Genomic DNA, 16,312 nt, shown 5'->3' with positions numbered 1-16,312 from the left:
GCTGAGAGAGAAGGGGTTCAAGAGCATGTGAACAAATAATTAGCCTGACAGTCCAAAGGCCAGCAGTCCCTACGGCCATGGCACCTACCTCCTCAGTGGAGCCACCACCCAGGTGCTCACAGCTCTGTCCTCATGGCGCCACCTCCCGGCTCAGTTCAAGTCTAGGGGTAGGAGTGATGATGAAGAGGTTCTCACTTCTCCATTTTGCCCTCCTCCACGGTGTGGCTTCCCTCTCAAGCATAGCGAAGCACATCCCGGTAGCCTGCAGCCAACCCTCGGAAGTTGTGAGTCTTTGTTCACAACTCCACTCGGGCTCCAATCTCTCCACCTTGATGTATTCACTCATCCCCTGTTTACTGAACATCTGCTGGGTGCCAGACACTGGGCACAGCGACAGAAATGCAAAGATGATTAAGACATGGCCCCTGCTTTTATGGGAGGGGAAGGAGATCAGTGCCATATGATCAAGCATAGAGGAACAACATAGGCCTCTGTGGCCAAGGAGAGAAGGGTCATGTGGATGTGGTGTTTGAGCCTTGAAGGATGAGTGTGGTTTCATCAGATGGAAAAGGCAGGGGTAGGAGAGGAAGGTGTTCCAGGCAGGGGTATCGCCATGGGCAAAGGCTTGCTGATGTGAAAGAACATGGTTCTGGTACCTGGAGCACTGGCGGGGGGGGGGGGGGGGAGGGGGGGCAGGGCGCGGTGGCAGAAGACAAGACTAAAGCGGTGGGCTGGGCTCAGTTCAGACACCCCTATATACCAGGTCCAGGAAGTAAGATATAGCCTGAAGGCTGTAGAAGAATTATGCTGGTGATAAAAGAAAGGGGTGGGGGGGGGGGTACTGGAGAAAGGGAGACCAGTTAGGAGCTCATTATAGTGGCTGGGAGGAGTCTGGACAGACATGACTCAGTTGTCTTCATCTGCCGTGTGCCTCTCAAAATCCTGGACATGTACAAGTTCTGTCCGGCTCAGCTCTCCTGGGCAATGTGTTGGTTAAGTGTGGGGGCTGTGTGTTGAGGGACCCTTTTCTTACACACAGGAGCTCCATGCCTCAGACCCGGGGACCAGGTCTGCATGGGGGTGATGCACTTGCAAAGTGAGCCAAGAGCAAAATAATGAGCAAAATAACGTTTAACCTGGCAGCCTCTCCCACAAGTCTGTCTGTCTGCAGCCAGAGGCCAGGGCGATGCCAGGCCGCTCTGATGTTTTCATCCACGCCACGGCCAAGGCCGGGTGACCAGGCAGCCAGAAGGAGTTCAGGAGGCACAAGTCAGGGACCTGGGGGATTAGGAAGTGCAGAATGGAGAATGCTCTGGAGAGATTGGTTTCTATAGCCATTCATTTGTCCTTTCAATGAACAAATGAGAAATATGGGTAGGCAGATGAAAGCAAAAAGCTCTGGAGGCAGGCTTCATGAGTTCAAGTCTGGGCTCTGTGTTTTGGGAAATTCCATGACCTTTCTATACCAGTTTTCCCTTATTCCCATGGGGTTGATGTGAGGCTTAACCTAGCATGTAGTAAGTGCCCTATAAATATTATTATAAATATTATTGTTTGAAAATGTACTTCTATGCCAGGTTCTAAATCCCCCTGTTGCTCTTGAATTGCACTCCAGCCTGTCGCCCAGGAGAGATGGCAGTGACCTCCTTGGGCACAGAAACCATATATTATTTGTCTCTCTGTATCCACAGTGCCTTTGCTAAATGCATTCATTTGTTAAATGAACACACAACCTGGAACAATTTATGACATCCAAGAGACTGCCATCATAAATGTGTCTTTACATCTCCCTCCTACCACATACCTAGACCCAGGCTGTTCTCCTGACTCAGAATTCCACCACCCAATTCCCCACCAACGTTTGGAAAATGGGAATCCCCACTCAGACGTGGAATTTAAGAAACAAAACAAATGAGTATATGGGGGGGGGAGAGGGGGAGAGAGAAACAAACTATAAGAGACTCTTAGAGAACAAACTGAGGCTTGATGGATGGAGGTGGGTGGGGGATGGGCTAGATGAGTGATGGGTATTAAGGAGTGCTTGTTAATGATGATCGCTGGGTGTGGTATGTAAGTGAGGATCACTAAATTCTCCTCCTGGAACCAATATTGCACTGTATGGTAACTAACTAGAATTTAAATAAAAATTTGAAAACAAAAACAACAGCAAAAAAGGGAAGTAGGAATCCTATTAGCGTATGTCTCACAATGCATTATGATTACCTGCTGGTGTGCCTGTCTCTCCCATGACACTGAGCTCCTTGAGGACAGGACTGAAGAATTCCGTGTTGTACTCCAAGTGCCCAGCAAAGCATGTGCCTTTTGTGAACTTCTCTGTGCAAGTTACAAAGGAGAAGACCTACCCCCGGGGAGCTCACCAGTGCCAGGTGGACAGAGGCATGCAGACAGAGCCCTGGTGTGGGCGTACAGGGTCCATCGGGTGAGGTCCTGCATTCTGAGATTTACTGCAGCAGATTTACTGCAGCAGCCCTGGGCATATCCGGCACATCAGCCCCCAGCCCCTGGTCTCAGGGAGAACCACGTGGTTCCCAAACATCCACTTTAGTAACAGTCACCCACCAGTGCCTGGCTCTCTGCTTCAATGCACTATCAACCCGGGAATTTGCAAACTCTCTCCTTAATATCTAAGAAGAAAACATTTTTATGAAAAGCTAATATTAGTAGATACACTCAAGTGAAATTCTTTCCCTAGAAATAAGGAATAGGGCCATTAATGACCACAGTAGAATGATTTTAAATGTCCCCAGGGAGCCAGCAAGAAGCAGGGCCCCAGAGAAAGCACTGGGGTAGGGAAGAGGGTTCCACTTCCTGATGAGCAACTACAAATCAGCCTCCCTGGAGCTCCCTGTTGCCTCTGCTCTCACCACCTGCTGAAGCTTCCGCTTGAACCATTTATTATTTCTGTTTGTGCCCACTCAGGAGGCCTGGGCCTTGCTTGCCCTGGGCCAGCCTAAGAATGCTGTCGCCTTGTGGTGGTTGGTATGAAGGCTGCTTCCTGAGACCCTTGATTCCCCCAGGAGATGAGAAACAGTCTCCTTTCATGACTACCCTGTGGTCCAATCTGCCCATGTAGATCTTGAAGCCTTTGGGGAATAGGGGTAAGGTGCTCAGGTAACCCCAGGTTTCCTGGAGGAGGCAGGTGTGGCAGTATGGTAAGCAGGCAAGACAAGGGGCCCTGCATGGAGGTGATGAGCCAGACTTGGTCTTTTTTGTAGTTCTGAGTCTGCCACTCACTTGCTGTGTGGCCTTGGGCAGGTTATTTTACCTCTCTGAGTTTTAGTTTCCTCATCCGGACAATGAGAAAAACCCTTTCCTCTCTCAGAGACTCGGCATTAGGACCCAATGACATTAATTGGAAAGGGCTCTGTGGTAAAAGGTAACGTTTCAAGATAGCTACAGGCCTGTCAGGGGCAAGATGAAGGGACCATGGGGGCCCAAAATTCTAAGTTCCTCTTCCAACCCCTTCCCACCTCTTCCCTTTTTATTGGTTGCTGGTGTCCTAAATGAGTGGTGAGCTGTTCAATTTCTCCTCTGTGTGCATCTCTGGGACCAAGGATGATCCCTCCAGGTCTCCAACCCCACGTCCTTCCCTCCAACCGGCTATGAGCTGTTTTTATAATATGTTCTCCCAGTGTCACTGAGGTTTGTGCCATGACCCCAATTTTATACACAAGGAAACAGAGGCTCCCCTAAGGAAAGGGACTTGCAGAAGATTTCACAACCAGTGAGTAGAGAGGCTCCTCAGATATGAACTTCGGAGCCCATATTTTTTTTTCCAGTTCTCTGCACTGCCTGCCCGCAGTTCCTGCCTCTTCCTCCCACCTAGAATTCCCTCCTTCTGTCCGCACTCTGTCATCCCCTCCCCCACCCTTGAGAGTTCTGCTCAACTCTGAGTTCTTGGAGCCTTTCCTCACTTTCTCACATTTCTTCTCCTCCAAACTAAAATTTACCTTGTTCTCCCATTCCAGAAGATTGTCCATAAATTAGAAAAGATACACAAGTATAAAGAAGGCAAAAACCACCTAATATCCCATTACCTAGAAGTTTCCAATCTTCTTTCTAAGCATTTGCATATGCGTTTGTGGGTCCTTTTCCCCAAAATTTATATAATACTTTCTTGCTCCTACTTCTTTTTCTGGCCCTCGTGACTTTCTGACTTCTGTACCTGTCTGATTCCCTCTACCAGAATATGAGCCCTATGAGGGCGGGCTCTGTGCCTTGATTTCAGCTTGGTGTGCACACACCTGCCCAGCACCTAGCTCGTTGGAGGGAAGGACGTGGGGTTGGAGAACTGGGGAGAATTGTCCTTTCAGCTCAGTGCCTGGTTTCAAAGGTACAGGCAGAGGAGGGATGGAATCACCCCCACACATTTAAGACCCCAGTAATCAATGAGAGAAAGTGCACGCCACATGTACCATTTTGTACTTTTCAGATGGAAACATCTACACACAAAGCCTTGAGGAGGTTGGTTCTAGGGAGGCTGGGGCTACACTGTAAAAAGGTAGAGATGAACCTGGATCCACACCCCAGCTTTCTTCCTTCCTAACTGTAACATTGGGCGCATTATGCAAACTCTGAGGCTCAGTTTTCCCATCTGTAAAAAGGGGACAGTAACACCTCTTTAAAGTATAGTCCTGCGGATGACATGGCAAATACAAACAACTTCACACTGTGCCTGGCATGAGGACAGCCCCCACTGAGTGCTAGTCTCCCTCCCTCCCTTCTTCCCAAATGATTAAGATGTCAGTTAACAGCCTCCCTTTATTACAGGTCTGTCATGTGCTAAGCAATGTAGGGGTTGGAAAAGATGCTCTTCCTGCCTTAAAATCCCACTGGGGATAAAAGACTTACACAGGAGCTGATTAGAGAGTAAGGTAGTCCATTATGAGGGCTAATTGAGCAACCCAGACAATGATACAAAATGAGTTAGGACCGGGCACTGGGGTCCACAGGGAGGCCACAGATGCACTTTCTTCCAGATAAATAACAGTCTTTGCAACTCTGGAAGCAATCAAGGCAAGGAAGCAATCAAGGAAGACTCCAGAGATAAGCTTATCTGGGCCTCGGCCGCAGAGTTGGCATTTGTAAGCTTTGGTTTTTTTATCTGTCTCATGTTACCAGCTGTCCAGAAAGTCCAGCAATCTGATGGTTGGGAAACCCAAAGTTAGGTTGGGTTGAGAGAATGAAATGAGACCACAAAGATCAGAGAACAGAATCTGAGGGGACCTGTAACCACGTATCCATCAGGATCTCCTCTCAGTTCTGCTCCTCAGCAAGGGACACAAAGGAATTCATCAGGTTCCTTACTGCCTCTGTTTTTTTCCATCCCGGTATTCCTGACAAATCACAGTGGAGTGGTGTAACGTGGTCATTAAGAGCATAAAGCTTTAGAGTCAGATAAATCTATTTTCTCTGCTATTTGCTGGCTGTGTGGCTTTGGGCAAGTTACTTAGCCTTTCTGACCCTCACTTTCTTTGTAAAGTGGAGACAGTCAAAATAAACCTCTTTCGCATGATTATTTTAAGCTTTAAGAAAGATGATACTATTACGATACTTATCACAGTGCTTATGAAAGTTCAACAAATGTTAGCTGGTTTTAGTATGCCTAAAGTCAGATCTGTACGAAAACAGAGTGGATTATTTTTCCCCAAATGTGCATGTCAGAAGCACGCACTTTATTGGCAGAGGGCTACTTGTGGAAGGTTGAGTGGTAGTCTGGAACAGAAAAGAGTGCTGGCAAAGTTGGCCACAAAATTCAGGTCGCCTCACTCAGTGCTTTTCATAATTTTTTTTTACTATAATCCACTCTACATCACAGTCCACTACATTCATGCATTGATAGATAAGGGGGGAAAAATCCCAAGAAAATACACGTTAACCACATGCTGGGCACACTTTTTTTTTTTTTTTAAGTGCGGTCACAGTTCACTTACTTTGGACCCAATGATTGGGTCCCAATCTACAGTTTATAAAATGATCCTGACCTTGGCAAAGTCACTTTCCCTCCCTGAGGTTTAGTTTTCCCCCGTGTTAAACCATCGTGACACCCAGCCAGCCTCACCACTACTCTGAGTCAGGGGCACAGATTTAGCTCTTGCTATTTGGAGGTGCTCATCTAGGTGCTGTGGGAGGGGCAGTGATTGAGAAGAGAGGTTTGTGTCCCTAAGGAAGCCACTTGGGGACACTGGGGAGGGGTGGGAGGGGTGGGGATTGTGAGGATCTCTCTCTCCAAAGACCTTTGTGATGGAGAGAAAGGCAATGGAGTGAGAAGTAACTGGTGTTGATTTTTCCCATTTGTACCCCAGCAGCCTTCCTGATGAGACGGGAGAGGACCCCAGGTATAGCCTTGGAACTGGGTTGGAAGTGGGTCCCAACGAAGGGAAGGGGCTGGGGGGCTGGGAGGGCTTGTGGGGTTGGGATACTGAGTGTGGACGGCAGGGTGCGCAGCCTACATGATTTCATCGGCACAGAGCCTTATAACAAGGCATGCTTTCTCAAAGACGGCAAAATCTGGTTCTTAGAGAAAAAAAAAAACTTAGATGTTCCAGTCTGTGGCTCTTCAAAGGGCCTTATAATATATAAACAGATATACAATATATCTGTGGTTTAAAAACTTCATGGTGGGTGGGGCACCTGGCTGGCTCAGGGCTCAGTCAGTGGAGTGCACAAGTCTTGATCTCAAGGTTGAGTTCAAGCCCCACACTGGGCAATCAATCAATCAATCAATTAATCATGGTGCATAGTCAAAAAGTAGTTTACTGCTTGCCACGGGTTGGTGGGAAAGAAGAAAGGGAGTAACTGCTAATGGTACAGGATTTATTTGGGGGGGGTGATAAAAATGTTGTGGAATTAGTGGTGATGGCTGTACAACCTTGTGAGTATACTAAAAACCACTGATTTGGAAAAGAAATACACTAAGGAAAGGACAATTGAGGGAGGGGGGGATGTGTATAAAAAGTCCCTAGGGGATGATCCTGAAAAAAAAGTCGAGAAATAGGGCTGTAAGAGACGAGGTAGATCTTCCCCAGGCCAGACAGGAAATTTGGCCTTATTGCTTTATGTTCAGTGTTCAGTCTAAAAAATCCAAGTGAACTAGATTAATGAGGCTCTGAGACACTGAAAACCTTCCCGAACCTCACATCTCCCAAGAACATTCAAAACACACTGGAGGTGGTATGAAGTCAGGGCTGGGAAGGGTGACTCAACTTTGTAAATACCCCTAAGTAGTTTCATAATTACTGGCCTTCCCTCTAATACCAGAATGTTTCACTTCCCCATGTTTTCTTTGCCCTTTCTCCCACCTTGTCCCTAAGTGCCGGGGTGTGATGACAGGCCCAGCCTCTCTCGCCATAGTAACCATGGTTCTTGAGCCAAAAGGCAGAGCTCATGGTATGTGACAAGTATGACCGTGTGGATGAGAACAGCGGTACAGAATAGCTGACACTAGAGCTGTTCCCGGCCATCCAGGGCATGCGGTCACTGTAGCTGACACATCTCTCCCAGCAGATACCCCAGATTCCACTCTTGTCTTCTGACAGGGCCACATGAGGCTTCAATTCATGCCTGGAGCCCTTCTCGGCCCTCTGGCTGCCACCCCGAGAGTTCCATGGGCCTTAGGTTCCCACGCACAAGCTGTGGGCCTGGCCTGGCTCCTGCCAGACAGCCCTCCCAGCCTCGGCTGTTTTTGCAGCCATGTCTGCCTGAGACCCAAGTCTGTGCATTTGAGCCCCAATGCAGAGGCTAGGTCTGGAGGAGCCACATGTTGGCCTTCATAGTCCTCTGACACAGAATTCCCCCCAACACACAAGATTACACCAATGCTGCCTTTCCCTCATTCTCCCTCTCAACTGGGGCCTGGGGCCCTCCGCACACCCTCCCCACACACACACTGGGGACGCTACACAGTGTAGGGCAGAGGAGGCTCCCCCAGGATGGCCGCTCCCCACTCTACACCCCTCCGTGCAGCATGTGGCTGCACCCCTGGTCACAGGGGCAAACAGGCACACTCATGCCGGGTTTGAGGGAGTTCAAAGGTCTGTGAAGAAGTTGGTCCACACACGTGAGCCCTGAAACTGTGTCTTTTCTTCCCTGCTGCAGCCCAGAGCGGGAGACGGTGACCGATTCGGATGTGAGGTACTGTGACCTGGAGCACCTGCCCCGTGGGCAGACTTCCTCAGAGGGGCTCTCAGGCCCAAGGGAGCCACAGAACTCTTGAGGGCAGCCCCACACGTCCCAGCTCTGCTGTAGGGAAGAGGCCCAGGAGGGCTCTGTGCTCCATCAGATGGTTCAGAAGCCACTGCTGCTTCTGTGCATCAAGCGGTTCCCTTCACACCAGATCACTTTTATCTGGTGGTCATACCCACCCCCCTTTTTTTTTGGTCTTCAAAACCTGTATCACACTACATGTGGTTTCCTTGGTTCTGCTTTTTTAAAAAGTTCCACTTGGAGAGTTATCTGCTAACATCAAAATCAAGTGATTTGAGGGCCACTCGGGGAAGAAGGAAATTAGGGGTCAAGTGTTTACTTGGTTTGGTCACACTTCAGGCTCCTCCCAGCTCTGGGTAGAGACTCAGGAAGAATAGACTGCAGGGGTGGGACAGGCTGTATGCAGGGCAGGGCAGGGTTGAGGTCCTGTCCCCCCCCCCCCACCCCGCCCCGGTCTGCTAAGACCCAGGCACCCAAGCCTGCCTCTGGCCCTGGGGAAAGAGAGGCCACCAGGGGCCACACGAAGCTGGCTTCTGCCAAGTGCCCCTCCCCAGTCTATACCATCTGCTTGACAACTGCCTCTGAGAATGAGCCCCCAAGAATGCCTCCCCTACTCCTGCCTGCTTTGTTCCAGGAAGAGAGGCCCCGTGGCGTATGCTTCTCAGAAACCATGGCTGCTAAATGCCACTGTGGAGGAGAATATCACCTTTGAGAGTCCCTTCAACAAACAACGGTAGAAGCCTCTTGGTGGGAGGTGGGCTGCGGGGGCGGGGAGAAATTGGTCAAGGGCAGCATTAGCCAGCCCTCCCCAGTGCCCAAGCCCTAGCCAGCTGCCCTGCCCCTCCATCGATCACCCACAACCAGCCATCCTGCTCTCCAAGACGCTTATCTGAATCCCAGCCTGTTCCATATGGCCCATCTGGAAATGATCCAGATGTGCCTGGGCATCAGGGCAATCCAACTCCTGTATGTATGAAGGCAAGGCGGGAGGGGAGCGTGCGGGGGGAGGGATGTTGTGTGGAAGCCCCGATGGCCTTCTCTTGAGGCTAATGGCAAGACTGACCCAGCTTTCCATTATTCCCTACCCTCGCTCTGCAACTGATGTATTATTTTCCCTCCAATGATAATAATAATTGCTACCATCTATTGAGCTCTTAGGTGCGAGGTGCAGCATCACGCTCTTTATATGCTTGATTTCCCCTAATGCTCATAACAACCCCAGTAGGCAGCTACTATCATTATCGCCCCCAAGGCTCAGAAAGGTTAGGTAACCTGCCCGAGGCCACCCAACGAATAAGTGACAGAAATGGGTCTCAAATCCAAGGCTGCCTGACACCCAATTACATGTCACCGAGACACTCTGATGCCTCCATGCACCCTGGCTGGCACCAGCTAAGAGCTGACCAGGGAAGTATGAGAGGAGCAGGCTGGGCAAATATTTGATCAGTCATCATCATTACTGCCTAAACCAACCAGCAGTGATTTTTCCTGGCAGTGCCCCAAGTGTGGGCTCTGGCTGGAGCTTCTCCCACTGCACAAGGGCCATGGGCCCCCTCTTGTCATTTACGTGGCATATTTACTACTATCCAATTTCATCCTTCAAATATTTAACTGGCCCCAAGACTCTGTGAGGTACTGCCCTCAGCTCTTTTCAAGCTCACATGGTGTTTGCTTGTACCCAGGCAGAAGGCCATTAAAGCCAATGCTCACCCTGAGCACAGCTGCCCGGAAGCTAATGATTCTCTGTCAGTGCTCAGGCCCAGCTCTGGCCAGGCCGATCAGCTGTGTCCGTCCCCACCCCCAACCACTCCAGGTACAAAATGGTCATCGAAGCCTGCTCCTTGCAGCCGGACATCGACATCCTGCCCCATGGAGACCAGACTCAGATTGGGGAACGGGTTAGTAGCAGCCTCTATGGGGGTTTTTCCAAGGCTGGGGCCCTCAAGCTTCCCTGATCCCCACCTATCACCACCAGCATGCTCTGAGCTCATTCTCAGGGAGAGGAGGTGACTGGAAAATAAGAGGGTAAAGGTGGAAAAGCTGCCTGCAGTGGGGACAAAATGATCTTGAACCTTGGGCTGCTGGTTGTCCTTGACAGCTTTGCCACTTAGTGCCTCCCTAGGCTGGAGATTTATTCATGCCCCATGTCTATACTCGGGGCCCACATGACACTGTGCTAGGCCTAGGGTTATATCCTTCATGTACACTGTCCAGATGGGACCCCTCCTCCATAAGCTTAGACAAATAGGATTCTCCCATGATAGCCCTCCTCATGTATGATTGAAATCCCTACTTCCTCTGTCTTGGTTGTCACTGGTCAGATGGTCTCTAACACCTACTTGATGAATCTTCAGAGTCATGGGGATCATGCTCCCCACCTCTGAATGAATTCAGTAAATATGTATAAGTTCCTCCTCTCTTCAAGGTGAGGAGGGACAAAGCGACGGGTAGAGCCAGGCCGCTATCCCAAAGAGCTCACAGGCAAGTAAGGGCCAGGACGGTCTTTCCTGAAGGGCTATGAAAGCATAACGTTTCCTCTCCTTTGGTCACAGGGCATCAACCTATCTGGTGGTCAACGCCAGCGAATCAGTGTGGCCCGAGCCCTGTACCAGCACACCAACGTTGTCTTCTTGGTGAGTGCATTAGCTGGTATCTCCCTTGTCTCTGGCTGCCTCCCTGGCTCACCGCCTGTACACAAACCCACACAACACCACCCAACAAGCTCCCTTTCCAGGAGTAAGCCTCTCCTGCCAGAGATATTACTTAATCATTGGTGGGGAAACTGAGGCAAGGGTAGTGCAAATGACCCACTGTGGACTTCACATGGAACTCTGCAGTAGCCATGAGGGAAGGCAAGTAGTAATTACAGGCTGCCTCCCTGTAGGACAGCCTTAACCTATCAACACTTAGCCCCACTACAATAACGGCAGATACATGGAAAGTATGCTGTCACTTCCAATCCTGTGTTCCGAGCAGACATTGCTAGTTGGTCACAGCAGTGGTAATAGAAAATTCAGTATCATCAATGAATGTAGTTCTGTGAAACCCCACATTAACTAGATAAGTTTCCCACAGAAACTTAACCTGGCCTCAGAATCCTTGTCACCACCCCACTCCGAGTAGTCACTAGCAATCAAACGTGAGATAAACTAATTAGCTGTGCCTGCCCTATTTCATGCCAAGTTCTGTGTGAGGTGTCTTAGTTGATACTGAAGAATTCTGAGGGCCAGGCCTTGGCCTCAAAGATTTAGAATCTGACTAGGAGATAGAGCTCACCCACACTCAAGAGCCACGGCCCAGTTGAAAGCCAAACTGTGCAGCACAGTCTAGGAGGAGGCTTGTCCAGGGAGACGACTATGAGGGCTAGAATAATCAGGGAGAGCTTTCTGGAAGAGTGAGTCAGGTAAACAGAAGGGAAGAGGAAGGCCATTTGGGTGGGGAGTCAGAAGAAGGAACCAGGTCTCTGATCCGGCTTTATGCGCTCCCCCTGTTCCCAACACACGTAAAAGCTCTCCAATAAACACACTTCAAAATGTAAAGGTTCATAGTCTTTGTTACCATCCAACATAGCACTTTACAAAGTACTAGCTTATTCATGATCTTTTTTTTTTTAATGTTTATTTTTGAGAAAGAGAGAGAGAGAGAGCACACAATCAGGGAAGGGGCAGAGAGGAGGAGACACAGAATCCGAAGCAGGATCCAGGCTCTGAGCTGTCAACACAGAGCCCGACACAGGGCTTGAACTAACGAGCGGTGAGATCATGACCTGACCCAAAGTCAGTCGCTTAACCGACTGAGCCACCCAGGTGCCCCTAGCTTATTCATGATCTTAAATGAGCTTTAAACAACCTTGTTAGAAAGAAGTCAAGTGGATATTTTAGATTATTTCAGCAAATGTGTATTAAGCTCCTACTGTGTACCTGGCACAGGCACAAGGCGTATCAGTTCCTGGGGGCCTCACAGGAGCGGACAAATAGTTATCACAACTGGAATCGAAAGGAGGGGGGATTAGGCAGGGAATCAAGAGAGGACACAGGAAGAGCTAGGATGGAGCACTGAAGGATGAGTAGGAGTTCACCAGGCAGACAAGAGACAAAATGGTGCTTCCGGCAGAGGAAACAGCATAGGTAAAAACCTGGAATGGCAAGTTCTCTGGAATCCTGGAGTACAAGGAGATTGGACAGGACAGACAAGTGAGACCAGAAAGACAGACTGAGCAAGTAACAACGGGCCTAGATCACCATGCTAAGAAATTCAGACTTGGTAGGCAGTGGGGAGCTATTGAATGTTCAAGAGTCAGGAAGTGTATGTGATTAAATTGAGAGCCATATAACTCATAACTGCCTCATTTTAAGATGAGGCATCTAAAGCCCAGAGAGGTGAAGTATATTATCCAAGGACATTCAGCTAACTAGTGTCAGTCCCTAGACCAGAGCTGGTACAACTCTTGATGGTTTTTATACTCACTGTTACCCCTTCTGCCCACATTTGCCCCCACCTTCTCCCCTCTGCCCAGGATGACCCCTTCTCAGCTCTGGATGTCCATCTGAGTGACCACCTGATGCAGGCCGGGATCCTTGAGCTGCTCCAGGATGACAAGAGGACAGTGGTCCTAGTGACCCACAAGCTACAGTACCTGCCACATGCAGACTGGGTGAGAGGCCACAAGGAGATCAAGCTGTGGAGGGCTGAGGGGGCAGAAGCAGTAGAACATCTTCAAAGGAGTCAGTGTCTCAGTAGCCATTGCTAAGGGCCACAAAGCAGAAGAGATCCACACTGAATGGCTTCCTGCAGGCTGGGTAGACCCTGCACAGGCCAAGGGTTTCACATCACCTACAGCTGCAGACATTCCATCCTCACCTGGGGCCCCTGTGGTACATGCAAGGCTGGCACCAAGAAGTCTCAGAAAGAAGCAGACACTCGATTCCTATCCTCTGTTTATGGCCCGGGTTGATGACTCATCCCCCTGGCCTTGGGACTGCCTATTTGGATGGGAAAGCCATCTGCCCGTCCACCCTCTGACCCACAGAAGGTCGGACGGATTCAAGTCAGAATCAGACGGAAATATGGAAACCAACAATACAAGTAGTCGCAGAAGCTTCAATATTAGAATGCGACTTGGTGAACCCCCACATTGACCACATTTCCATACTCCTCAATCTGTAGATAACAGTTACTTTTTAATTAATTGGAAAGCATTTAACATTTAAGGTGGAAATCATGTGACTTTTAAAATCTGGACCTTGCCTGACTCCTGAGGCAAAATTTGCCCCTGAAAATTAAGGGCGTCCTTGAGCTTCAGGCCTGTGCTATATGGCCCTAGGTCTTCCTTCTGCATGTGGTGAAATCCTCTACTATGAAAAAAGAAAAAAAAATCTGGATTAAAAAAAAAAAAAAACTATTAAAACAGGTGCAGAAGGTCTGTGTCTGAGTTTCCAGGGTGACCGTGGCAAGGCAGTTCAGGACAATCTTTAGTCCAAAGAAGGCTGTCACAGACATGCCTGGTCCCTTGAAGCGTCAGTGAACAGGACTCCCAGGCATCGCTCCCTACACCCCAGCATGGGCTCGGTAGGGGTAAGAGAACAGAGGTGGGTTTCTGAATTAATGCGGAGTGTCCATGGGTGTGAAATATTGAGTGTTTCAAATGAAATCAGTTTTATTGATTTTAAAGAGGCATGGCCACACACACTTAGACCAATAGGTGCTTTGTCAACCCCCCGTGGAACCCACCAGACCTGCCATTAGGAGGAGCTAAAGGTAGCATGCAATTGGCTGTTAAGTGTGGGTAAACGGCAGCCACGGATGGAATCCTTGCAAGGAATCAGACACCTGGACCAGGAGCTAATTTGTTCTGCAAACCCTCTTAGCAACCATGGGGCAACCACTGAGAATTACCCCCCAGAAGTACCAATCTCTCAAGCTTGGGAGTGTGTTGGTGGGGATAGGTTATCACTACCAGCTCACTGCAGTGGGAAAGCCAGTGGCCAGTTGTGGTGGGGGAGAGGGTGTGTACATGTCCATCTCAGACTCCTTAGCAAGGTAGGGGTGTGACCGCCACTCCACTTTTCCATTCAGCCCCCGGGCCGGGTCTGTGTCTTCCTTTCCAGATCATTGCGATGAAGGACGGCACCATCCAGAGGGAGGGCACGCTCAAGGACTTCCAGAGGTCTGAGTGCCAGCTCTTTGAGCACTGGAAGACCCTCATGAACCGGCAGGACCAAGAGCTGGAGAAGGTGAGTATGTCCTAAGGGCCAGGCAGCCACCCTCTGAGGAGAAGGTTCTGGTACAATCTGAACACATAAAGGCCTTCCTGCCCTCATTGGCCTAGGAAACCCCCCAAAGGACAGATGTGGGAGCTGAGCATGAACTTCCTCCTGCCCGAGGAAAGCCAGTACCTGTGCCAGCTACCCAAGGCAGAATCAGGTGGACACCTTCCACTTATCTTCAAATAATCAGAAACCATGTAGTTATAAAGCTTCAGAGAATCAACTCAAACTGGCTAAGCAAAGAAAAAGAGGGAGGAGTTAAGGATTGTTCGGCTCATGAAACTAAAAAGTGTCGGCTTCAGGTGAAGCTGGATCCAGGTAGTTAAAGAATGTCATCAGGAACCTGTTTCTCTCCCTCCTTGGCTCTGCTCCCCTCAGACTGGCTCCATTCTTGTGGCAGCAGAGAGAGCTATCAGCAGCCGTAGGCTTACATTCTCCCAGCTCCACACCCCTGCCAATTTGAGAGTGCCTCTTCCACAACAGTTCAGCAGAAGTCCCTGAACTGACTCTCCTTTGTCCACTTTGATCATGTGCCCACCCTGAATAAATCACTGTGGTCAGGGATGTGGAGTGTGAGATTGGCCAGTCCTGGGTCTCATGCCCACCCATAGAGCCAGGGAGAATGATCAGCCCACCTGAGTCACGGAGACTAAGAATAGGGGAGAGATGGTCTCCCACAGGAATATCGGGGTATTTTAAGCTGATAAACAGGAGGAGTAAATTCTGCCAAGACTCATGTCCATCTGGACCCTCCCCCAGGCGGGGCAACCTGGAAACCTGACAGTGGTCACGGCCAGGGGTGGCTGTCCCCCTCCCTCCCTTTCCCCTCCGCACATTCTGAGGAATTGGCCAGGCCCCATCTGTCTTTCAGGAGACTGTCATGGAGAGAAAAGCCACTGAGCCACCTCAGGGTCTGCCCCGGGCCATGTCCTCAAGAGACGGCCTCCTGCAAGATGAGGAAGAGGAGGAAGGTACAGACAGTGAGACTAGGAATGAAATCCTGGCCTGAGGTCTGACTGACCGTGGGGAGACTAGGGTTTGGGGTTCTGGGGTGGTGAGATAGTGTGACCTTCATCAAATCCCTCTCCCTTGGTATGCCTCAGTTTTCCCATCTGTAAGTGGGGATAACATGCCCCCCTCCCACCGGTTCGCCCTCAGAGGGATGTGAAATGTGAAGCCACAGGGTGGGTTCTTGTGGCCTGCAGAGGAGGCAGCTGAGAGTGAGGAGGAGGACAACCTGTCTTCAGTGCTGCACCAGCGTGCCAAGATCCCGTGGCGAGCCTGTGCCAAGTATCTGTCATCCGCCGGCATCCTGCTCCTGTCGCTGCTGGTCTTCTCCCAGCTGCTCAAGCACATGGTCTTGGTGGCCATTGACTACTGGCTGGCCAAGTGGACCGACAGTGCCCTGACCCTGAGCCCAGCAGCCAGGAACTGCTCCCTCAGCCAGGTGTGGCCGGCAGCCCCAGGGCACGGGCTGGGGGGAGAGGGCGGAGCCATGGACACCCCCGGGACCCCGCCTCATTCTCTGCCCGGCCCAGGAGTGCTCCCTCGACCAGACTGTCTATGCCATGGTGTTCACGGTGCTCTGCAGCCTGGGCATTGTGCTGTGCCTTGTCACATCTGTCACCGTAGAATGGACCGGGCTGAAGGTGGCCAAAAGGTTGCACCGCAGCCTGCTGAACCGGATCATCCTGGCTCCCATGAGGTACCCTGCTCCCCCCAACCATGCTGGGGCTGTGGGCAAGTCACTGTTCTCCTGGCTTCAGTTCTCCCATCTATTAAATGGGGATATGCAACCTCTGTCACAGGCTGCTGGGGGT

At 50.2% G+C, this 16,312-nt stretch overlaps 1 protein-coding gene across 5 annotated transcripts in view; it reads left to right on the top strand.

Moving 5' to 3' along the window:
- Window positions 1-16,312, top strand: part of ABCC8 (ATP binding cassette subfamily C member 8) — a 77,465-nt gene that overhangs the window by 47,589 nt on the left and 13,564 nt on the right. For 3 of the 5 annotated variants that reach the window (XM_047878372.1, XM_047878373.1, XM_047878369.1), the window contains exons 17-26: window positions 6,330-6,359; window positions 8,119-8,154; window positions 8,861-8,959; window positions 10,040-10,124; window positions 10,779-10,859; window positions 12,743-12,880; window positions 14,334-14,459; window positions 15,364-15,463; window positions 15,698-15,939; window positions 16,031-16,197. In XM_047878372.1, the coding sequence (XP_047734328.1) occupies window positions 6,330-6,359; window positions 8,119-8,154; window positions 8,861-8,959; window positions 10,040-10,124; window positions 10,779-10,859; window positions 12,743-12,880; window positions 14,334-14,459; window positions 15,364-15,463; window positions 15,698-15,939; window positions 16,031-16,197 (1,104 nt within the window). Of the gene's footprint in view, window positions 1-6,326; window positions 6,360-8,118; window positions 8,155-8,860; window positions 8,960-10,039; window positions 10,125-10,778; window positions 10,860-12,742; window positions 12,881-14,333; window positions 14,460-15,363; window positions 15,464-15,697; window positions 15,940-16,030; window positions 16,198-16,312 lie in introns of all 5 variants that reach the window. The other 2 variants (XM_047878370.1, XM_047878371.1) reach the window with 1 other exon arrangement.

This window comes from Prionailurus viverrinus, chromosome D1 (assembly GCF_022837055.1).
Source record: "Prionailurus viverrinus isolate Anna chromosome D1, UM_Priviv_1.0, whole genome shotgun sequence".
In the NCBI taxonomy this organism is placed as follows: Eukaryota; Metazoa; Chordata; class Mammalia; order Carnivora; family Felidae; genus Prionailurus; species Prionailurus viverrinus.
Note: the sequence above shows the minus strand (reverse complement) of the source record. Positions and strands in the feature narration are given on the sequence as shown.